The sequence below is a fragment of the Cynoglossus semilaevis genome, chromosome 15 (genome assembly GCF_000523025.1).
Source record: "Cynoglossus semilaevis isolate Cse_v1.0 chromosome 15, Cse_v1.0, whole genome shotgun sequence".
In the NCBI taxonomy this organism is placed as follows: domain Eukaryota; kingdom Metazoa; phylum Chordata; class Actinopteri; order Pleuronectiformes; family Cynoglossidae; genus Cynoglossus; species Cynoglossus semilaevis.
Genome location: NC_024321.1, coordinates 5365022 through 5389944, shown reverse-complemented (window position 1 = coordinate 5389944; position 24923 = coordinate 5365022). Strand labels below are relative to the sequence as shown.

General features: G+C 38.2%; 1 protein-coding gene across 1 annotated transcript in view; it reads right to left on the bottom strand.

The window, feature by feature from the left end:
• The window catches only part of rxfp1 (relaxin family peptide receptor 1), a 53655-nt gene that overhangs the window by 17441 nt on the left and 11291 nt on the right, over nt 1-24923 (bottom strand). The window contains exons 3-4 of the mRNA XM_008326595.3: nt 7072-7155; nt 1435-1540 (exon numbers count right to left, since the gene is read on the bottom strand). Coding sequence (XP_008324817.1) covers nt 1435-1540; nt 7072-7155 — 190 coding nt within the window. The remainder of the gene's footprint in view (nt 1-1434; nt 1541-7071; nt 7156-24923) is intronic.

Here is a 24923-nt window from a genome sequence, read left to right as displayed (position 1 = left end):
AGCTGGTTGATGGTGCAGTGTCTTACCAGACAGATAGACAGGATTATTGGCACAGATGTTCTACCTAACTGGGCAGAAGAAACTGAGCTGCTAAAACACTCTGCTGTGGTCAGTATTTACCGTCTGAGAGTTTTTACTTCCAGGACATTAACTCTTGTTTCCTCTGTCCTTTTCCTTCACCCCTGTGTCATTTCCCTCTGCCTCAGATCGGCCGGTCAGCTCCTATTCCTCCATCTGTCCACCCACCTCAGAGAATCTCCCTACAGCTCCCCAGCCCCCATCAATAATTTGGTTTTTCCACTCTTTGAACTGTTTCAAGGTCCTCACTTTTCAAATTGACAACTTTCACCTATAAAATGTGAATAATGTCCAAAAGTGAGACCTTGAATAATGAACTCACTATTCTCCCAGAAGAGCTGGGGAGTAGGTAAGGAACACATGTCCTGCATATCAACGAGCCAAACAGTACTGGATACGCATAATGATATTCACAGTTACTCTACTAAAAGTCAGCTTTTATTTACTCTTTATACTTTATACCTGTTTCAAACGACAATTCTAGTGTTTACCTGCAGCTTACACTTCAAACCTTTAGGGTCAATTTTTATCCAATCAAATATGTCCCCTCGATTCTTTCTTTTTGAACAGCGTTCTTGTCACGTCTCAAACAACCCAATTATACGTAAACAAATAAATACATGAATAAACAAGATGGCGTTTACAGGAGGTGTGGGCAGCATGCCAACATGCAGAAGAATCATTTTAACCAACATTTATCTGAGACATTGATTTCCCAACTGTCTGTGTTTGTAAGTTATACACACACGATTTCTCGTGAATATTTCCCAAATGACACTAACTTTACGTCCGGAAATATTATTTTCAAATCCACACATAATTGTGGTGAACAACATTCAATTTGAGCAAAAATCAATCCAATCTTCAGACCCAAACCTGTAACAGGTTGAGCTGCTATGAGAAAGTCCTTCACGGGTAATTGGGGGGACTGACAAAGGAAAAGCTAACTGCAAATTATCATCAAATCCAAATGAAAGCCGTGAAATGAGTTATACCACGTTGCTGACAAAACTGTAAAACTGTGAAAGGTAATCAGGCCGAGCAGTATTACTAAAAGGTCAAATGAAAACTAATTTAAAAGAGATAAGTCATTCCGGTCACACGAGTGAAAAGCGTTTGTCCTCCTCTGTTGTACATAGGTGAAATTTCGATTATTTAAATTTTTTCAGCTTAATCTTATATTCATAGAGCAGGAAAATTTGTTTTTTATCCCCCCTCGCTTTGTGGCATCTACAGATATAAGCCGCATCATTGGATTTTGGAAAGGAGGTAAATTTATTTTTCGTCACTGACACAGACTTTTGGTGGGGCTTTGACCTGAGCCTCTGGATTCTAAAAAAAGCGCTGGTTACTCACATCATAGTGACGTTTGTTGCCACGGCTGGGATATCTTGCAGCTGTGCACTGTCACAGTCCAGCTCCAGGTCTCTGCACTTGCAGAGTTCTGGAACAGTACCCAGCACTGTGGAGAGCAGAAGAGAAATAAGTTCAAGGAGAAGAGTTCAAGAGGTCACTTCTTTTTAGCTTGATTAAGAAAATGTCTGACCTACTGTATCATGCTAATGATAAAATGGTCAACCACACTTTAAACCAGTGATTCCCAACCACTGCACCAAGGCACATTAGCGTGTCATGAGAGAGCAGTTATTCTGTGGAACATTTTACCATTTCACTTAAATTTGCCGAAAACTATTATTTATTTACTCATCTTTGCAACGGTGATAGACAAAACCAATATCAATATATCAATAAATCAAAATCAATAAGATCAAATAACACAAAGTTCAAAAGAGAAAATAAAAGCTGTAACTTCCTCACTCGAACCTTGAAAATGTCCCCCCATTTGTCATGCCCCACCTGTCATGTCTCCCTTCCCCACCAGTGCGCCCGTCCCACACTTTGAGAAGCACTGCACTAGAAGATCATTATACATCCTTACCTAATATTGATTTTTCTTGGTGGTGTGCCTTGTAAACTATGTGCTGTGGCTGAAAAAGGCAAGGAAAACATTGCTTAAACCACTGTATAGCCATAGAATGTGTGTGCATGACCTTTCTGCCTGTGTGGCCTGTGTTTATCTCTTTTAAAAATGTCAGGCACACAACAGAAGGGAGTCTCAGACAACAGCCACTGAGGTGTAAAAAAAAGAAATTTATGCCAGCACTTTTCATTTAAAAGAGTGCAATTAAGTATATCAAGTAATTAAATATAATTAATATATGTATATATACATTAAGTATATATAGGTATATTAAATAATAAAATAAAAAAGTAGCCCTGTGGAAGTACTCCTACTAGTTATAGTATTGCATCTTACAAATTTTATGAACCATTAAAATGTATTTCCTAAATATTAATGTAAAAAAAAGAAATTTATGCCAGCACTTTTCATTTAAAAGAGTGCAATTAAGTATATCAAGTAATTAAATATAATTAATATATGTATATATACATTAAGTATATATAGGTATATTAAATAATAAAATAAAAAAGTAGCCCTGTGGAAGTACTCCTACTAGTTATAGTATTGCATCTTACAAATTTTATGAACCATTAAAATGTATTTCCTAAATATTAATTTTAATCTTTCAGCATAAAAGCTGGAAACAGTATTAACAGCAGCATTCATTTGTTTAATAACTTTTGTGGAAATATGAATTAAAAATGTATTGTTTATTATTATGATAATTTTCTACAGGGCTGTTAAAGTTGATGGATGTCTGCTTCGGCTCTGATCTCAGGAGGTCAGTGGGTTTAAGATCCATGCCATACAAACAGAGAGATGACTTTTATTTAACTTGGTTTGTTAAAAAAATGACAAGCAAATTACACTTAATTGCATTTCAGAATTAACTGCATGAACAGTTAAAAAACAAAAAAGGTTTTACTACTTTGTTTTTTTGTGACACATTCGTGACAAGTTAATATCAAGTTATTATTAAACTCCATCGCTGCAGAACACGTGTTTGCAGACTATGTTTTTGATACATGATGAGAATGTTCTACAGCCTGTCGTTTATTGATTAGTTTGCGACGGATTTGACAGCTGTCATGTATTAAAATAAAAAATTTACCAAACAAGTACGGCCTAAAAAATCAGACTTCATACAAGTAAACAAACATTGTCTTCATAAAATGGATGGATGGCTGAATATCAGCCCAATTCCAAAAAGCTGTATATTCCCTTTGTTTATTATACTTTTTTTTCAATACAGTCTGATGGAAATGCTGCTGCCACATCATCAGTTCACAAAGACACACATTGTCCAATGCAGAACAAAAAGTTTTATTATGTCCTTTACTTTGCAGCAGCTTTGTAGGAACATACATAAAGGCCCTCTCCTGTGTGCTCAGCAACAGACGTGAAGTGCAGCTGTTTATTCAAATAATCACAAAGGCACAGAAAAAAGATTGATCTTTTATGTTCGATCTTTACAGCTACCCACTGTTTACACTGCTGATAAATGTCTAGCGTTACTTCTATAATCACAGTCTTGCGTAACGTTTACATTTACCCTGAGGTTTATAAAATAATGATTACACTCACTTTAATAGTTCCATAATCTTCACATTTCTACCTCAATGTTTTATTGTTTTTGTACTGGTGAATATTTTTTGTCTTGTATTGTGTCAGTCAATTCACCTGTTCTATGTACTTTCAAAAAGATAGTTTGCTCTCAGAAAATACAAAAACCTCTTATTTTTTTCCTAGTAGCTTGTATAAATTACCTAGTACTGACTGAACCAAAAATGCTTTTGTACTTGCTTTTGTACTGTGTATGGTACTTTGTCACAACAACTCTGAAATTCTATGAAAAAATAACTGTGAAATGAAATGAAAATGAAAAATGAAAATGAAAAATAATGCAGACGCTCAGTCATTAGAACTGACAGGCATAAAATTGATGATGGGATAAAAATAGCAAAGTAAATGATGTTTCACTTCTAAGTCTTATCTCTTAAATCTACTGCTTGAACTTAACAGCACCGCCAAGCATCAGCTGTGGGACCATCAAAAAACACTGCGAGTACATTCAAAAGTTTAGCTTGAACGTATAATAAAAGAACATATTCTACTGATACTGTTATAATTTTCTGGCTGTAGACACCATTATCCCTTTCCTTAATTCTTTTGTAAAACAGTTACTGGATCCAATTAGTATTTTAGGACCAACACTTGCTCAGCTCCATTGCATCAGACATTGGCTGTAATAGTTTTCAACACTAACAATTTGACAGGACAAAGTTATACTTTCACAAAGTAAAACTTTATCTTAATGTGGTTTTTTTCCCGTATATTTCAATTACTTTCAGGTATGCAAGTTCAAAAAAAGAAGAGTCATTTGCTTTCATTAATTTCAGATTCAATTAAATAAAATCGTAAATTAAATTTTGGTTCTGAACAGCACAGATTCAAGGTGGTGTAAATAAATTGTCCCTGTAGTAACTGCTGATTGCTCAACAGCCAAAAGTTGCTGATGTAATGTGTTCAATACATTATAAAATGATTAATTGTTGATTATTTGCTGTTGGAGGAAAAGCCACCAATGGGCAGTTCTTGGGAGTTCACTTTTCAGGTCTGTTTTCACTTATTCTAGCCCCAAAGACAAGAAATGCTGACTGTGAATTTACAAAGTGGTGCAATTTAAGGCAGCTATAAATGCATCTTAGTAATAGGTAAGGAAGGACACGCTCTTCTTTCTCATGTTGTTGTGTTGAAAAGGGTTGTAAATACAGTACCTTATAATAGAATAAACAACATTGAGTTCCTATTAGGAACTTTACCCGTGAACTGGGAAGAGCATGTTCAGATGCTTTCACAGTAAAAGCAGATGACACATCAGAACCAAAGTGGTGGAAATGAAAAGCAAGAACTGTACCACAGGCTTAAGCCACTCGCTGAGTGTTATTGTGAATGAATGCTTTCTTCTCCATGTTGTTTTTGAGTCATTGGAAATGGGTCATTTTAATGGTCCTTGTTAAAGCAGCACCGACAAAAGATAATGATAATGAAAGAATTTAGATCAACTGAAATAAATTCATAGTGATTTTATCAGTGAGATAAAATAATTATCTGTATTTTACTCATATGGTTTAGACCAGTAAGCACCATTAGTAAATGCGATCAAATAGTAGATATTTTAGGTGACCCCAATTGAATTTCAGGCAACCTCATTAGGGGTTGCGACCCCAAAGACCTTGAGATACGACAACAAATGTATGACAAATGTCAATTATTTTAAATAAATAATAATATTTTACTGAAACTGTTCTTTTGTAGAGATGGCACAGAAACTGAAGGAGTGAAACTGAATTGATATGCTGATATACTGCATGGAAATGGAAAAGATTTTCACTGATTGGCTCCCGTCTGTGCTTTATCACCATTGGCTCGACCTTTTCAGCTGCCAGGTCAATAAACCATCCTTATACCTTGAACCCATAAACAGAGATTAAAAGCCAAAGGGCGGGAGAAAAATACTGAGAACTTTTATTTTTTATCTCTTCCAACACGTCACAATGTAATCTCCTGCAGTTGCTCACCTTCTGTCGGTGTAATTCCAACAAGGACCATGAGCCAATAAATTAATTTTCCATCTGTTTCTGCTCATCCGAAATGAACATATGAGGTAATTCCAGTGGCTGGGGTTCCTGGTCTTCTAAATCTAAATCTAAATCACGTTAGTGGTTTGATCCCCTGAAACATGTGTCTCAATAGGATGTGTCTTTTGTATCTTGCTGCTGCTTTTGACTTATATCCACACCATTCAATGCCCTTTAGAACTCGGTAGAACATTTTACAGACCATTAAACATAACAGTCTTTCACGTAGTTCTACTTCTCAACTACTTAAGCTTCCAGTATTTACTCCCAAGAAGTGCATATTAAACACTGACACTAAGTGTCTTCCTGAAATCCAAAATACTTAAAACCACAGAGGAATGCACAGAGATCAGCAGAGGGACGGGGGGAAACACAAAGCTGTCATTTTTAGTTTTTTAAGTTTGACTACAAGATTTGAGTGAGAATCACCTGGTTAAAAAGACGTTCTTGTCCACCTCACACTCTAAGCCCAGGTCATTCTTCAATCCCATTTTTGCCCATAAACAAAAAGACATGAATGCTACTAGGAGTGGTACAGTCTAATCATCCAGCCCGCTTTACTGCTCCGCAATGATGGTTAGAGCTTAATGTTACATAAACAGGTGAGCGTGCAGATTGCAACTAGTCGATTACCTGCATTGATTTACATTGTTTTCTTTTGCTGATTCTGCAGCTTTGGTAAATCGTAGCCATTTATTTTATTTTAGGAGATTGTGTCTAAGTTGAGGACATGGGCGATTGTGAAGGTGAACAAGTAAAGGGGAGAAAAAATAATAGAAATAAATAAGTACTAAGTACTATACTGATACATTCCTGGGATTGCCTCTAGCACCCCCCCCCCCTTATTATCTGCCAAAGAAATAACTCTATTTTAAACATACTGTTTAAAAAGTCAGATAAGGGAGCCTCCTCCTCGCCCCCCGAACACACTCCTTTTTTTCTGTTTTCAGAGGACAAGTGACACACAATAGAACTTAGAGTATTCTGGCAAATGCATTGCTTTAAGAAAGATGCTTGAACCCACTGCTTTGACGATCGGTCAGTGCGTTAAACCAAACCTCGGTTCAAGGCTCCTCCTCTTTCCTCTTTTATTCACTTCTTTGTGTGTAGTATTTAAAAAGCGACCACACTCTTCTCTGCAGGTTACGGGCTTTCATGCGTGAAGGCCTGTAGAAACAGGGCACGTTCACAGACACCAGTGAGTCATCTGTGAATCACGCTCCTTATTTTACTCTGTCAATTAAACCAACACCTAGCGCATCACAGGTTGTATTCCCAGCAGCTGCCTTGTGGTTAAAAGCTGTGATTTTAAATGTGCAAAAATAGACATTCTCCATGGGTAATGTCTGACAGTAGTAGCAGGGAAGAGGCGTAACCAAAAGCACTTACAGCAGATGTTAGACCTCGTCCCGGCATTGTAGCTAGGCATTCCAAAATATTTGTCGAAGAGGAGCGGCCATCCATTATTGTCCCCTGTGAAAGAGCAAATGCACAGATATTATCGTTAAAATCCATACTTTGTCTTTTAAAAGGCAAACGTTTTGAGTGGTTTAGTTACGTTTTAGAATCTCCTGTAAAAACATGAAGTGGATAGACGAACGTTTTTGTTTGTGTGCCTTTAAAAAGCTAAACAGTGTGTAACAGTGTTTAAATGCACTTAATGCTTGAGTTTAATCACCAATGGGTCAATGACAAGAAGGGATGGGGGCAGTTTGGGCTGGTGTGTGAAGTGAGGATGGTGACAAGTGAAAACAACACACTGAATAGACCTTCTATAGTGTTATTTCCCAGGACTGTGGCATGCTCCAAACAACTGGAGGCTATTTTCAATGTTTGATAATGGGAATAAGAACAGGAGTTAGAAGTAAACTTTACAAAGACAAGGTTGAGATGGTGTGAGCCTGTGTTGAGGAGAGATAGTGGATATTTTGCCAAGGTAGGCTGGAACTGGAGCAATCAAGCAGAAGAAAGAAAAGTCCACAAGGAGGATTAATGGAAATAATGAAGGCCCATAAGTTGGTGGTGTTACAGTGGTCCGGGGATTAGGTTTGAGTGGGATTCAAACCCCATTGTCAGAAAAGCTGGTGCCTGCTGAAAATGTCATTAAAACTCAAATCTGAAATCAATGATTCACATTTACATTCAGCTGAAGGAGGAAAAAAACACTGCAAAAGACTTCGCAGCAATGATTGAAATCAGAGCTAAACTGTCTGAAGCTGCTTTTGTCTCCCTGTCATTATGCAGCAGGCCATTCAAAAGAGGAACCAATCTTAACAGACGATCTGAGAACTCATGTCATTTTTGCATAAAATGGTTTCCTGTTGAAGAAAAACCTGGAGATTTGACCATGACCATCTTGACCATGTTTTTTTTTTTTTTGCTTTGCCTGATTAAAAAGCCATGACACCGCCTTTTTAACCTCAACTAAAGAAGACATTAACATTCTATTCATTTCAGATGACTTTCTGTCAAAGAAAGCTCTATGAAAACTATGAATTTAACATTTTTTATACATTTTCTAATGTCCTGTCCAACCCTAATATGTATATATACATATATACATATATATATATACACACACACACACAGACACATATATATATATATATATACTATATATATATATACAGTATATATGTGTATCAGGGCCCAAGGTTTGTCTCCCTGCTGATTGCAGTCTCCTACAGCTCTGACTGGATCTATGGATCATTTCACATTTGTCAAATTTGACATTCATAATTCTCTCCTGAGAGTAAAATCAAAATATTGATCAGCTCTGTTGTCTCTAATCACCGCATCCAGGTTACAGTAGGTATCGTCCTATGTTAATGGGGATGCTGATTTGAGATCCTGCAACTGAATGATTTCAAATTTCTGGATCTCTTCAAAATTCAGCTTTTAATAAATCCCTCTCAGGCTAAGCTCCTCTAAAAGAACATTTAATCTGCTCTGCCAGACACACTGGCTATAAATACAACATTAGGCTTTAGACAGAAGACCTCCAAAATGTTTTACAGCTATCCATCAACTTTCTTAAAACCTGACTCCTGGCAAAGTGCAGCCTTAGTAGAATTCTAATCCTGGAGTCACTTCTGCTGCTGCTGGTTTTTTTTGGACATTTATGTGCCTATAAATCTACAGTCTGTACTCCGTGTAATTGCGTTTGTACAAAAGGAAATGATTTACATCACAAAAATCTACATGAACAAAGAGTCATTTTGTTTTTTGTTTGGATGACTCTCAAACATGTACTGCTGGGATTGGCTCCAGCTTCCAGCATGACCTTGTTAGGATTTTGCAAGGAAGGAAAGTGAACTACTTGTCATTGTGACACCGCACACCACTGCACACAACCAAATGTGACCTCTGACCTCTTTTAACCCATCACCAAAGTGAACAGTGGGCAGCTTTCAGCGCCTGGGGAGCAGTGTGTGGGGACGGAGCCATGCTCAGAGCACCTCAGTGGTAACTGAAGCCTTTCTGGACCCAAATCTGCTTTCTTAACCACCAAGCCACCACTACCCCACCATTACTTAGTAATAGATCATGAATGGATGGATGAATGAAGAGTCATTTGTAAGGAAAACAATTCTTGCTGAAGAAGGATGCAACCATACATTGTTTTCTTCTTTGCTTAGGTTTTTGAATAACTACAAGTTGGGACACATTGCATCTGTGCTTGGAGGCCAAACCTGTACAAAGTGATTCAGGGTTAAATACAACCTAACGAAAATTCATGCATGCAATTATTTTAATACATGTTGTCTCCATCAGCATCCACCACAAATCCATTAGTGCGATAAAAATATGAATTTTATCAAAGTATCTTGACATTTAATTTTGCATTTTCAAAAGCATTATGATAAAATTGACACATTTTAAAATCAGCTTTTAGCTTACTTTAATTATAAACTATATCACCCACACAGTCACTCACTTGCATGCCCACACACACACACACAAATTTGCCATCTTTCAAGCCCTGGTCACGTATGCACTTTGGGAAAGTACAATCATTTATAGGAGAACTAATCATTTTGTAAGGTCTGTGATCAAAGTGAGTGGAAAAAGCAAAAAAAAAGTGTTTAGAATTTAACCACACTTTCAGAAGCAAAACTTCAAAGGGTGACCAATACAACCCCTCAGTGATACGGTATGCTTTGTCTGGTATCTCAAACAATACATGTGCGCTGCTCCATATTCATTGCATGTAAGATGAAAGCATCGCAAATGAAAAAAACCCACAGCACAGTTATACAAAATTAGATAGAGATAGTGTATGTTTTTTCAAAACCAGGTCACATTTTTTTCTATCAGGAGGTTAAAAAGGAGGCGATACTTTGTACTCAATCAATGGAGTCATAATAGAATTTTCTGATTCCAAATACAGAACTGGAAATATTGTATGATAAAATTGTATTTCAACACTTTCAAAGCAATCAAAGTGCAAAAAAACTCATTTTTTACCTAGAATACTTGAAATGACAACTTCTGTTGTTATTTGGTGATATATGGTAAATTTGATGCGAGGGCGCAGTGTCAAATGGGCGAGCAGGTTTTTCCAGCACTAACACCTGCAATCCAACCAAGCCTAAGTGGGAAAAGATCTGTATCGAAGGCTGCGTTTCAACATATTCATCCCTTTTCATCCGTCCAAAGTACATTAGAATGGGAGACTTTGTGGGGTCCTTTTGGTGCGTGATAAATGACTTTAATAGACCTTGCATGCATTTATCCAAGCAGGTTAACGTCCCTAGGTGTGATATTTGTGATATGAAAACATGACAGGTACAGCCTAGGATATGTGGGCTGGTATGTGTTTTGATTGATTTTGCTTCATTTCCCTTCAGCTTTTTGTCTTGATGCTGTTGCAGTAATTGGACTCAACAATGTCTGGTTTAATCACAGTAGCACAAACATCCAGCCCTCAGGCCAGTGTGACCTTAATTCCAACTCATGAATACGAAAAATCAATACTTGCAGCATAAAGAATTCAAATTGGTAATTAACTGCACTTCTGATGAAAACAATGTAACAAAACATACTTCACTTTTCCATTTGGCCAACTTAATTCGAAAGACATATAGAGGATGAATGAATAGCCGCTGATGCAGTGTGGGGTCAATGAGCTCATCATTATGTGATGTTAGGTTGAAATAAATGTTTCTCATCTGAGAGCCGGGTTGAAGGACACGACTAGACAAGATCCATTACCTTGATCCTGCCATGATGAATGCATTCTCGTGCTAGCTATAGAGTCAGAGGTGATCGAGCAAGGACAATGAGAGCAGGATGATGTCAGGAAAGTTTCCTGTGTCATGCATAACCTTGGAGTCATACATTCGAGAACTGTTCTGAAAGGGAGAAGAACAAGTGTGTATTGGGGGCAGGGGGGCACACACTTTCAAAAGCCTTAAGCAACTAAAAGGTTGAGGCAGCATTGTTGATTTTTCCAAAAACATGTAGAAAAATATCCAGAATAAAGAATAACCCAGTTCCTTTGAATAACATGCAACTTTAATGTTATCTATTGGAATGAAAAAAAAAAAACAGTACATTACCGAATACTAAAATGTTCTGGGGAAAAAAGACAACAAAAAATAACAGTAGTCAGTGTAAGCCCATAGACATGCTAGCATCTCTACATGTGTCAAAGCTCTTGGTTTGGCTTTGTGTAGCTCCCTCCATCCACTGTTGAACTTCAGGTTCCTGAACTGACAGGAACCAGCTTTTTAAAGAAACACACCGCTGGATTTCTTTCCACATTAGCAGCACAAGCTCCCCTAGGACTGTGTTCTACAACTCAGTCCAGTCACACTGTCCATCACCTGGGCGAACTCCACAATCAGCTCTGCGTGTAGTCGACACGCTTCACAAAACCCAGGATCTCATGTGGGAGCTGGGCATCAGCTCCCTAAAAAGAAAGCACATCAGAGAATCCATTACGTGGGACAGCTGAAAAATAACAACCTCCACAGAAACCCCTCAAACTGCCAGAGACAATTTTTCAATATGTAGGTAACTATACAAAAAGAAAAAGAGAAATTCTTCAGTGGCCCAATATGCGGTGCATCCCTAATATACGTATATATATATATACTGTATATACACAGTGCATCAGAGGAAACTTGAATTTAATGACTGTGTAATTTGCTTTTTGCTGGGATGGCAGAAGAAGTGAAGTAACAAGTTTGTTGACAGTTAGAGAGTCTCTACAGAACAGATTCTAAGAGGTAGAGCCTTGCATTAATATGATGTGAAGAAATTAGTTTTAGTTTGAGTGACTTTGAGCTCGGGCTTCAAAGGAAGCCTTATCTGTGACACTACGTTACTGCAATCACGTTGAATACATACATTAAAAAGTACGGCCTCATGGTCGATCAAAGCAATTATTGGCCAAAAAATGATGAACTGATGCAAAAAAGCCAAAATGAAAGAGAGTCCCTGATGTGATGTGGCCTGTGCACTTTTTGAAGTGAAACTCGAGAAGCAAGAGACCCTTCTGAGACTCATCGGATGCAAACAGACTAGATGTTACATGGACATTGCAATTCAACAGTATAGCAGTCAGCTTTACATGGAGAAGGTCGTGGGTTTGAGCCCCAGAGGAACCACATACTTAATGGCGCCTCCTGTGTGGCAGCCTGTGAGTTGCAACCACATCATCTTTGATTTAGCCATTCCATAGTGTGGCAGTTATCACGTCTGCCTTACCCACCTGCCTTACACACAGAACGTCCTGGGTTCGAACCCTGGAGGATTCACATACTCCTGTGTGGCAGTCCGTAAGTTGCAACCACATACTTAATGGCACCTCCGGTGGCAGCCTGTGTGGGTTGCAAAGGCTCACACTGTGAGTTTCCCCATCGTGGGACAAATAAGGGGCTTCAATTAATTCAATTAAATGATATCCCGGAGCCAGTCTGTTTCAGGTGTCCAAATCTACATGGTGACGGGGGATACGCTGTGACTGAAGGCTCAACCGAACAACAAGTGTGTAAGAAAGAATTCTCTTAAGGGAGGGTTAGAGAAACGGATGATACATTTGTCAAGGTTAATTAGAGAGAGAGTCACTTTATATGAGCTGTGTTCTGAGGCAGGCACGCAACAAAGAGACGGCAAGAGGCTGTGGGCAGGTGTGTCTGCCAAGGGCCATCGGATGTTCATGGAACTTTGATTGACTAAGATGTGTGAGGGGAATTCTCTCTGTACTGTGTGTGCTTGTTTTTCCCGCCGACTCAATCTTAATTATACGTACATTTTTTTATTTATTTTTTTTTGGAATTTTTCATTTAAAGGTAACTAATTATCGCTGCACAACGACCTTGGAATGATGAGTCTGTTCAGGCATGGAATTCCATCGACTCATCTGACTTGTCCCTGACTGAGTGGAACATTTCTAAGAGCATTAATTGGAAGTGGCAGAAAAAAGAACTGTTCTTAGGCATCTGGCTGCTGCCTCGTGTCTTTCCGATAAAGCAGAAGCCCTGAGTGTTTGTGGTTGGTGGCTGAGGGTTTGTCTTATCTTCAAGACGGGCAGCAGCACAGAAGATCTGACAACATCACCATGGCAGTAGTGCTAGGCTGTGTGAGTGACAGTGACACAGTGGTTAGCTGAGAAGTTCCAGTCACTCTCTGTTCAGTTGGTTGTTTAATTTGAATTACATTTCTTTTCTTTTCATTTTTTCATTTATGTCATCTTGTTTTAACCTTGCTTTTATTGATTTATTAACCAGTGTGACAGCAGCTTCAGAACTTTCTGTTTAATACTGAAACGATTTGTTTGGCTAGAAGTAATATGTGGTTGTGAGAAGAAAAGAAAAAACATGTGAATGTTTTGTCCTCACTGTGGTTGAGAGAGAGAGAGAGAGAGAGAGAGAGCACTATTTGCTATACGTGACTGATTGCAACATAAGGCTCAGAAAGTACAGATCAATAAAGGCCACACACCTGTCTTAGATTTGGCACAACAACTCTGTGCCTTGGAGTTTAATCCCTGCATCAGCAGTATGAATACCAATAAGCCAGCATGGGGTAATTAACCAACTAAAGGAATGGCTGCTGAGCTGCACTGGGAGGAGGGTTTATGGGCAGGAACCTTCAGGTGTGACGGTGCATCTGAGCAGACATGTTGAATTGAAAGTGAAGACTTATAGCAGCAGCTTTATCTTCTTTGTGCTTCTTCAGGGATGCAGATAATTTAAAAGGGAACTCAAGCAGAGTTGTTGACTTTTTAATACAAACACAGCATCTCCAACATCAAAGCAGTACAGGCAGAGCACGCTGGTTTAGCATTCTTTAATAAATGAGTCTCTGTACACAGCTGCCTGAATACGGCCTGGTGAGAGCAACGTATTATCCTAGCAGCATCTTCATAATCCTGAATATAAAATAAGTCACCTTATTAGCCATGCCGTGAATACCGCTAAGATCTTTAGTGCTACCATTAGATTTCCACCTCCTGCGTATTTAGACAAAGTCGCTGGGGTTTTACTGATCAGGTACAGACAAAATGTACGGTAAAGTTTTATGACATGAAAAAGTTTGAAAGAGCTACCTGCTGGAGAGAAGAGGATTTCTGTCGTCCATCTTGTTGAACTTTAACCGTACGACACTGGACATCAATGTTTTATTCTCTAGCTGAGACTTTCTTTGCACTTCTTGACATAATACAGTTACACACGTGACTGCTTTCTGCCCTTAATTTATTGTACCTGTGCCTTCATGCAGAGCCACTGCGGTTAATCCAAGGACATGAACTTTTTAATCCTAGTTCATTGTTGATCAGCTGAACTTCAGTGCACTGAAGTTAAAACGTCGAAAAACGTTCAGCTGGTCCACACTCTGTCAAGCAGGGGGCAAAACCTCAGCTTTTGGTTTAAGCCATACAATAACTTTAACTGCAATACCATAGCTGACCGGCAGAGGACATCTTCGCAAAATATAATTTATATTATATGTCTCTGATATAATTCATAATCTGCCAACTCTCCTCTTAAAGTTTTAAGATTTAAATCCCATGGCGTAACTAAGATTGCTGACAATGCTTACTAAAACCACTATACTGTCAATTGTAATGTAATAAAAGATTTCATTGGAAATTAGAGTTTATAAAGATGTATTTTCTCCCTAAAGATTTACTTTCTCTTGAGTGTGCAGTCGGCAGGTACCATTGCCTGCTGACAGAACGAGAAGATAAGAGAGAGAGGAAGTAAAACAAAAGAAAAACTTTTGAATAAGGACAAAAAAAGGTTAGTTTTTGCTCTTTCTATGAGAACACTGCTGAGCAATTTTCCTGGTTGTGGACAAGGGGCTGCAGTCTGACTTTAATTATGGCAATCCGATAATGAATAGAAAGAGAAACGAGGGGATATCTTTAACAGAACTCCCATCCTGGTGACATCTTTATAGCCTGAAAAGGCTTAATGCTGCCTTCACTTGTATTGATATCCTATAAAATCAATGGGATGGAAATTTGATTTCGAGGAGAATTAACCATTCGGGGGTTGATAATTTCGTTGTGATGAAGAGAAAGCACGGTCTGTCTTTGTGGTGTCTGTAGCTGTTCCTATAGCTACTGTGTTCTTCTCCATGGTTAAAGGGTAATGGTGAGGCGTACTGTGTGGTGAAGCTGCAGCTGGGATTGTTGCTTATTTTTGCTGAGGGACAGAGAATAAAAACAAGGACTGCAGAAGTACAAAGAAAGAACAAAAATAGACACTCACAGTCAGGCCGAACTGTGAAAGAGTGGCAGGAGCTCTTTGCCTTATAGCATGTGCTTGATCCTTAGTGTTTCTGTATAGAGCTGGTATGTTCTCTGTGTGTACTTGTACCTGGGTTGTCTCTGGATACTCCTATGACAACCTGTTTGCTCCCACTGTCCAAAAAAGAAGCCGAAACAGATCAACAGTCACTCTACATTCACCACAGGCAGGACTGTCAGTGTGAACGGTCCAGCTCTTCACAGCGTTTTTAAAAAGATTATTTAAAAGAAAATGAATGTATGACATAAGCTGCTACATTATGGAAAATTCCTAAAAAAATGTTGTTGTTTTTTTAAATTTAACACAAGTAACGTAGTGTACTTCCAGATTGTCTTTAAAACAAAACACTACGTTCAAAACAAAATACAATGTAAATCAATATTATATTATACATATACAAATAACATTACATCATAAATATAGTAAAATAAAGGTAATATATAAGAATTAAAAGGCTGTACCAGTTGTCATGACACCAACAAGAAAAAAAGAATAAGACCAGGTTATTTATATACAGTTTATATGAATATAAATATATTTGCTGTGCACTGTCGCACAAGAAAATGAAAGTTATATTAAATCAATTCCAGTCAGTAACTCTAATCCAAAACCATGACAGCTTGGTTCACTACAGTACCAGCAGTAAATACACACAGTGCATGCTGCAAGTACTGCTGTTTTACATCAGAATACATCTTTCAATGACGATTGTGACGCTGAGGACATGGAGGCAGTTTTACTGCTTTGTCTTTTCTGTTTTGGTATTAGTCGTAAAACAATGTGTATAATTTTAACAAGACTTTATAATTTGGTACTACTCTAGAACAGTGGTTCTAAAACTTCAAAGTCTCACTGTATGAGGAAGTAACAGTAAAACTGGCACTTCAGTTTTATTGGGGAGGGAGGAGGGGTCAGAATTAAAAATCAATTTAAGCACTTATGTGTGATTAAATTGATTTTCAACAGCTAAAAGCTAAAACTTAAAAACGAGCAGTCATATTTTTTTCGTAGCAGGAACCCACTGCCTTTTGCTCCAATTTTGAACATCCATTTGTGCACATTTCATCTGGCAACAACTGTGTTGACATTATACCACACTGAGCCACCATCATTAATAAAAGCCTCTATTAACAATCTATTTAGTTTAATTATAGACTCCATCTCCTGCTGTAGACACATCTGGAGTGAACAGAGTCAGAGGTTCTTAGCCATTGCACCATGAACTCTGTATCATTTCATAGCGTGGGAGTTGGTGGAAAAAGTACAGGAATGTCTTACAGAGGACTTATTTTAATTATAATTACATCATTTTTATTTTTATTACAATTACTTTGCTTATAAAAAATTGATTTTGCTTATGCTCAAACACAGGTTATCTGTGAATTTAACACAACAAACCAATGGGTTTCACACTTAGAGATTAGATAGTGTTCTTTGTTCTCTGTTCTTTTCTTCATCTTTAAATCTTAAATCTTAAAACTCCAATGCAGAAACCTTGTCAACAAATCTCATAAATGGGGATCTAAAGTCGAGGACGTTGACCAAACACAACACAAAGTCTAAACTAAATGTCTACATGTTTCACAGTGGAGGTGAAATTAATATGATTTTTACTATATATACAGCTTTAACCCTCCTGTCGTCCTTCACATTTTTGTACTCACCCTTAGCCCTGGCAATGAATTATCATCTTGTCCCAGGATATGAGTATGAATGAATATGAGGAAAAGTTGGCACAAGCAGTGCAGTACAGGAGCATGCACACGCACACATAATCACACATGCACTCACCCACACACAAGGTACATTTGGTCTACAGTAGGTGACCCGAAGGACCGCACAAGGGTTAATAAATAATACAAGTCCTCTCTGTGCACTGTGCTCAATCTTAAATCCCTAAAGATTCACCACAATCCAACCACAACAATGACCCCTTATTCTGAAAACAAGGCATTAATATTCCAAGTATCATCCTGACACACAGCATCAGGTAAATGCCACAGCATATGTGAGCAAAGCTCGAGGGAGGGGTGATTTAGTTTTTATTTTAGACAGGAAGTGGTGTGACGAAAACAGCAAGTGAATGCCGTTATACTAGTAGTTTGCATAAGATTCTGATGTTACCACTGCGTTGGTGCAGGCGTGTCATAAGTTGTTATGTACAGTATGAGAGTTCCAACATTGAGTTACAGTGTAGGAACAGAACTCTGACGTAAGTCAAGGACACCTTTTATTCATTTGCTCTGATTAGCAATTATTCCGAATACTCAACCAGCCCATAACAATTTCCCATTCCTCAGTTCATGTCACATGCAGTTGAAAAAACTATATCAAATAAACATGCTAAGTGCTAAGTGTTTTTATAAGCCTAAATATCTGAACACATGTTAACATGTGGTAAATATAAACAAAATGGCATCCATGTCTATACATGGTGTCCTTCAAAACTGACTCAGCTTTTCTGGAGCACGCAGTAATTCACTACATTACACTTAAAGGCCAAAACCACTCTGAAGAAACATTAATCTTCACAACATATTTGAGAATATTTATGAAATCAGTGAACAGAGGAAGGTGGAACCAAAAAAGTCTCGAGATGCAAACACATTAATCTCCTCAGAGATCAGAGATTCTGACTTTCATAAAAGTTGGTCTCGAGATACAAACACATTAATCTCCTTAAAAGCAGAATCAGAGATTCTGACTTTCATAAAAGTTAATAATAGCTTAGTCCCAACAAAAGCTAATTAAGATTCTGCCATTGTATATTTCTTCCAGAACAAGACCAGAACAACTTCTGAGTTAAACTGACGTCCATTATTAAAAATGCTTGGTTCATGTCTTTGATGTGTTTTGTTGTTTTAAATTTTTATTAAACAAAGTGCACTGCATCGTAACTGGTACATTAGTTTTATCAGAATTCTGCGCATGATCATTACTGACAATTGCCACTCTCTGCGCCACAAAAACGGTTAATGTCCAGGATTTGAATCTGAGTACAGAAAGGCTCTATATTGTCAAATCTGTGTAACTGAGCTTTTTTTCAAAGCTTGTCAGTCATTATTCAAAGTATTGTAACGTGACTAACCTTTTCTATTAAAATGTAAACATGTCAAAGGACATTTTGTTCTCGCTCCATTCCATATGATTTCTCTTAGGAGTTCATCTGCTTTACTCCAGCTGCTGTTGATGAATCTGAGATACACATGTCCGCCTCCTATCTTTTGCAAGTGATCATTACGGCGCAAGTGAAGAGTGAAATGTTTTGGTAGTTAGCCAGTAAATAGAACGAACACACTGATGTCTGTTGCTCTCAACACAGAAGAAAGGGTTCAACAGCTGGGACCTGAAAGCATGGCTGTGTTTTGTCAAATTCAAAGGCTTCTTGTGTTGGAACTTTTTCATTGTTTTTGGAGATGAACAAGTAACTAAATTCATCAAACGTTCTCATTTGTAGTAATGTGGTGAATACAGACAACAGGAGTGAGTTGTGACTTTTAGAAGAGTAAAATGAAGTGATAGAAAGTTCAAAAAGTATCATTGCAGTTCACCAAGACTCGCTGTAGTTGACAACCACGTGACAGATGCATGAGTTCCACATGTTGTGCAGCTTTAATATTACTGAAATGCCGTGTTAAATGAAATGAAACTGACACAACTGGGTAAAGTATGAGGCACAAAGGCATGACATTTCTCTGAAATGCTGAGAAAAAAATAATACAAACTTATGAAAACGGTACTATCAAGGTAAGATTTGTAATACAGTCCTCCTTGACTGTATGGTATGACCTGGAAAGGGAGGGAGCGGGAGGTTCTCCGTTTACCTCTCCCTGCAGCAAAAACTAAAGGATTCCCAGGAAGAATAAAAAAATATATAAAAAATAAATAAATAAAAAAAAGAAAGAGCTGCATGTATGTGATCAATACATTAAAGTGAAGAAAAAAGGAAAATCAGAAAATCAATCTTTGAGCACACAAGTGAGTTTTACAATTTAACTCGGAAGATAATGTAGTGCAGGAGGTTTTCAGCTAAGGCAACACTACTCAGCTGCATATTTAATTAACATATCAATGTTAGTGAGTCATGTGACTCTGCCAAGACCCTGAGCCATTTATAGGCAGATGCAGCCTCAAACAGGACACTGTATAATTTGCGAAGATGCATTTTTTCCATTAGGACAAGGCAGAGATGAGGCATATTAATATGCATGTGTCACTCTGGTAATTAAACCACATCACTTGGCTTTGTTGGGTTCCTGTGATAAATGTAGATGTGAGTCCAAACAGACCATTATAATGAAATTAATTTTCTGATGGCTCCATAATTTTTCGACATCCCAAAATACATACCCAATAAATTTAGTGTTTGTAGGGCAAACTGTTCCTTGTAGATCTATCTATCTATCTATCTATCTATCTATCTATCTATCTATCTATCTATCTATCTATCTATCTATCTATCTATCTATCTATCTATCTGTAAAGTTTTTGGTTTTGTATAACAAAGTGCAAAAGTGTTAGTATTACAGCATGGCTGTGGTGTCAATGCTCATTTGTCACCTGCTGGAGAACAAAGGGATTTGCAGATTCATGCAATTAACACTACATCAATTTCCACAGACAGCTTTAATTATTTCTAAGTTATTCAAAGTGCATCAGATTAACCCTGGGTCTTTTGTAATGCACTATGATGTCCTTGAATCCTCCCAAAAATGCCTCATTCTTATTCAATTTCTCCCAACCCAGACTGAACAAGTCACGGTTAATGCAGTTTGTCTATTCCAATTCCAATCAGGAATGACTGACTGATGTTTGGATCCTTCTGTTGACTCCGGAGGCTAAACACTGACACATGATATGTGAGGTTCCAGCAATCAACCACAACATTCGTTCTCCCTTGTTGCTCACAAGTTCTGCCCTGGTGTGCAATACGGTCACTCATCAGACGGAGTATGATGTCTCTACTACAAACTGTCGACAGGCTGTTCACAGGGAGGAAAGATTTTGACCCTTCAAAAGTGCAATGTCACGCCATGATGCAGCCAAGTCTGCACAAACTTGTGGCAAACTTTTCATAAGCAGACGATAATAGATGTATTAAACTCAGTTCAGACTCCCCGTCTCTGACGAGCTGTCTTTGCAGTAGCCCGGATGAATTAACGAGGGAACAAATGGAACTAAATTATCAAAGAAAATGAAAAAGTGACTCTTTATTTATTTAAATAACCATGCTATTTCTCTACATAGCCTCCATTTATGTCAAAACATTTCACACCGGGCCACAAATTGCTTTTGTGCCCCTTCAGTCACTGCTGCTGCACTGTCAAGCTGAAAGGAGCTTTAAAGACAACCACACTCCCGCTAAAAAAGATATTAAATCTCAAATCCACTGGATATTTGTCTTTCCTACATTTGTTTTTAATGTATACCTCCGACACATCCCTCTGTTCAACATGACACCTGGACTTTACCGTGATCTTTCGGTGAGAACAGTTAAATCCACCCCCACCAGTGGGATCAAACTGTGGCTCTCCTCAGTTTTAATGCAGAAGCTGCTGCAGCGAGAACTTTGTCGCCTTTGTTATACGACTTACAGACGATTTAACACTGAAGTGTTGTTTCCAGGGTTTAAATGTGTAACATTGTCCGGCTCCCTCCAGGCAACAATATACCACTTTGACTAAATATTACTACAATCACCCTACCACAACTAAAACACAGAAATATCAATGGAAATTACCAGTGTTTATTTGAGTTTTCAAGTTGCTACAAATGAATAAAATCTGTGTGTTTTCTTGCAGTAATTAAGTCCCTTTTTTCTTCTGACTGTGCATGTAACAACCTCATCCATTCCTTCTTATGTAAGCTATGCAAGCTTTAGATGTTTAGATGTTGCCCACCACCTGCTGTGGCGATTCACCACATAAGAAAAGATGCGTTTTCCATGTGAAAAATCCTGTTTGGTGTTACTTTGTAGCGACTTAAGGGACTTTTTTCTGAAAAGGAATTGAGGCTTCTTGGTGCTGAGTTTTCTAACCCTAACCCCCCCCCCCAATATATACTGTAAATATGTGTACCCGGGGGTGATTGACAACAGTTGGTTTGATGCAAAAAGAAAAAGAACTACAGGACATTTATGATGCTCAAATCACCAGATTTAAGATACAGAGTATGGAGGGATTTTTTTCTATATTTAGCAGATAGTTGTTATAATATTGGATTATTAAGTACTGGTGATGATCAGGTCACAGGAGGGCGCTGTTAAAAAAAATGTCCTTAATAAACTCTGTCCACCAGCTGTTTTGACGGACACTTGGTCCAGGGCTGCAGCACTTCAGCCTGACCTGCTCTGACAAACCACTGGCCCAAATGTGTCTGTCACCAAGATGCCGAGATGTGTCAGCTGGTCTGAGAAATGAATGACTTTTTCTTGTGTAAAAAAAAATCAAATGACCTCATTTATATGTATGCAAGTTATTTATAAACAGACAAAATCTAATTGACAGACAGGAAGTGACAAAAACAGGATTTAATCTCTAGGAATGTGTCAGTTTTACTGCTGCCTCTATTCCCACTGTCATTACATGACAACACGTTGGTCGAAGTGAGCAGAGTGGACAGAGGTCAGAAGAGGCTGAGGCCAACGCTGCTGTTGTCCACCTGCCCAGCTATGCCGTGTTCTATAATGGACCTCGATCCAAGTAGCAGTTAAATTGCTGCAGGTTGGGAGAGTGTGGCCCAGTTGACACCTAATAATGACCAGAACTGATCCGTGTTGCAGCTGTAATGTTGGACTTTGCCATTAGGACGAACGGATGTCTACATTTTATGGGACGTTTGGCTTTGCGGTGTCATTTCACTGCTCAATAAGACCTTTATAATCTGATGCAGACGCACGTTTAGCACATTAGCGATAGTTGATCACTAAGCATTACTTGAAGAGTAAAAGTAAGGGTTTCTTTTCTGTTAGTCCATAATGCGAAACCACAAGTACTTTCTGGGAAAATGTGATTGGTTTAAGTGTAATGGACACAAGCAGAGGAGATTCATGAGGGGAGAGTCATTTTTAATAATCTCACAGGTCCTCACAAGGCTGCACCTCTTTATCTCCATTCACAATGCTATTTCCGCAAGCACAAGATGCACACCGTCATGTCTCATACAGGGGGAGGAGTAAGAAGGTATTGCAAAGGTAGTGCTGGAAGATCAAGAGCAATAAAAAAAGGGAGAAAAGAAATATATATATATATACTGTATATTCTACAGTCTGTGTACTACTGACCATATACTGTAGGAATTACATCATATTGTGTCATACATCTTGATTCACTCAGTACCCATATATATATATTCCTCATCTATTTAAACGACATCAATGTAAAGTTAAGATTGTCTTATTGATTGTCGTGATGTAAGTATGTATGTCGATTTGCTTCTTCACCTTTTCTGTTCCAGTTCTGTTGTTCTTAAGTCGCTCAGCATTTGACCTTCACTTGGTTAAAGAGATGGTTTGTGTTTAATTTGTTGTGTTGCTGAACTGAGACGTCACAACAGTAAACTGAGTTAATTTTCTTTAAGTAATTGATTCATTTTGTGTGGGGAACATAACCACAATAACCGCAATTCAAACTTGCAATTATTAATATATTAAAAAGGGTGAAAATATACACACGCAAATCATCCAGGACACTGATATAGAGAAAAACATCACTCTGTCTGAAACGTAAAAAAAGGCAGCGATGGCCACTGTGTAGAACAGGAAAACAGCAAATGTAATGAAAAAAAATATATAATCCATTTAAAAACTATTTGAGATGATGCTGTGACTGACTTTAAAAAAAAATAAAAATAAAGGTCTCCCCAGGGGGCCTGCTGGAGCAGGGCTGCAGAGAAGGCTCACTGATCATGGGGATACACACCAGGAAGTGATTTACTTGACAGAAATGAGTCATATTTTGTGAAATGAGGGTAAGTTGTTTTCTTTTTCAGAAGTTATGGGCCCTTCAATTTTTTGTTGATGCTCCAAGCATCACTATAACTCAGCTCTGTATCTCATTGGCATTAGGTTGGAGTAATGATGATGTTCTAAGGACTGTAATATGCAGCTACGGAATGACTGCTGGAATATTTGCGACACTCGGGCCTTTAATCCCCATCTGTGTTTGTTGGTGTTACACAATGAAATGACTTGCCATGTTTTGTGAGGAGATAGAGCAATGAAGTCCCCATCAGAGTTTTTTTTTTGTACTATGTGTAGATGCTTTACTTTTTTTTTATAATTATCAGATAAATTATATACTCTGATTTTAGTGATCTTCGTAAATAGGAAGTTACTTTGGGCCAATTTAAATATATGGGCTATATATGTGTGTGACTGAATGAGGTAAGATGCATTCATTTCCGTCAAAAGTACTCCTAACTTTTGGGCAACTTCATCACTGTAATTGCAATGCTCAATACGACATTTTTCCTACACATGCATCCCTAAGGCCTGCCGGTAATAGCCTGGCCAAAAGGGATCATAAGAGGCAGTTGACATCATGATTAGAAAACTTCTCAGCACGCATTGGGGGTTTCAACCCATGACCAGCACCCCATGGCTGTACACTAACAGGAGAATAACCAAAGACTAGTGAGTGTCAGTTCCACAGTCCAGGGATCAAACCAGCAGCATCCAGGACTATATCGGACACATGGCCCCCTGTGCTGACCTACTATCTGAATGCCACAGGCAACTGAAACCCAGCAGGGAAAAGAGGAGACATCAGATGGGCTATCAGGGATTGAAAGACACATAAGTGACATTTCGAGGCAGTGGAGAGAGAAAGTAACTGATGTCAGGAAGACCCACTCTATGGATGAAGAAGACTGGACCTGGGCAGTAACCGTGGCAGCACAGGAACATGCCAAAAAAGTATAAAACTTCTTCCATTGTATCTGTGATGTACTGTACCGCATGAGGTTGGACACAATGGACAGAATATCCAAAGGTGCCCTAGAGACAGTGAAGGAACATCACAGCAGGGTGCAACGTGCTGGTGTACGACGGAGTGCTTGGTATAGTATTGTACAGAAATAAAATATATAACTAAATCAATGCATGACTATATAAACATATATTTGTATGTGTATACGTATAGAGTACAGCAGGGCTGTCAAACCCATTGTGGTTCAGGGGCCTGATTAGGTGGGTTGGACCAGTAATATCATACCTATAAATAACATTATTTTCTCCTTTGTTTGCATGCAAATAAGTATTAGAAAAGTTTATTAGAAAATCTTCATATTTTAATAAAATATAACTTGTTTGTGAATTTTTTCACTCTCAAAATTCATCAGGCGGGCCAGACTGAACCCACCAGTGGGCCAGTTTTGGCCCGCAGGCCGTATGTTTGACACCCCTGTAGTAGAATATAGTATATATACAAACATATATACACATGTTCAGTACATACAGTATATAGCAACATATCATTA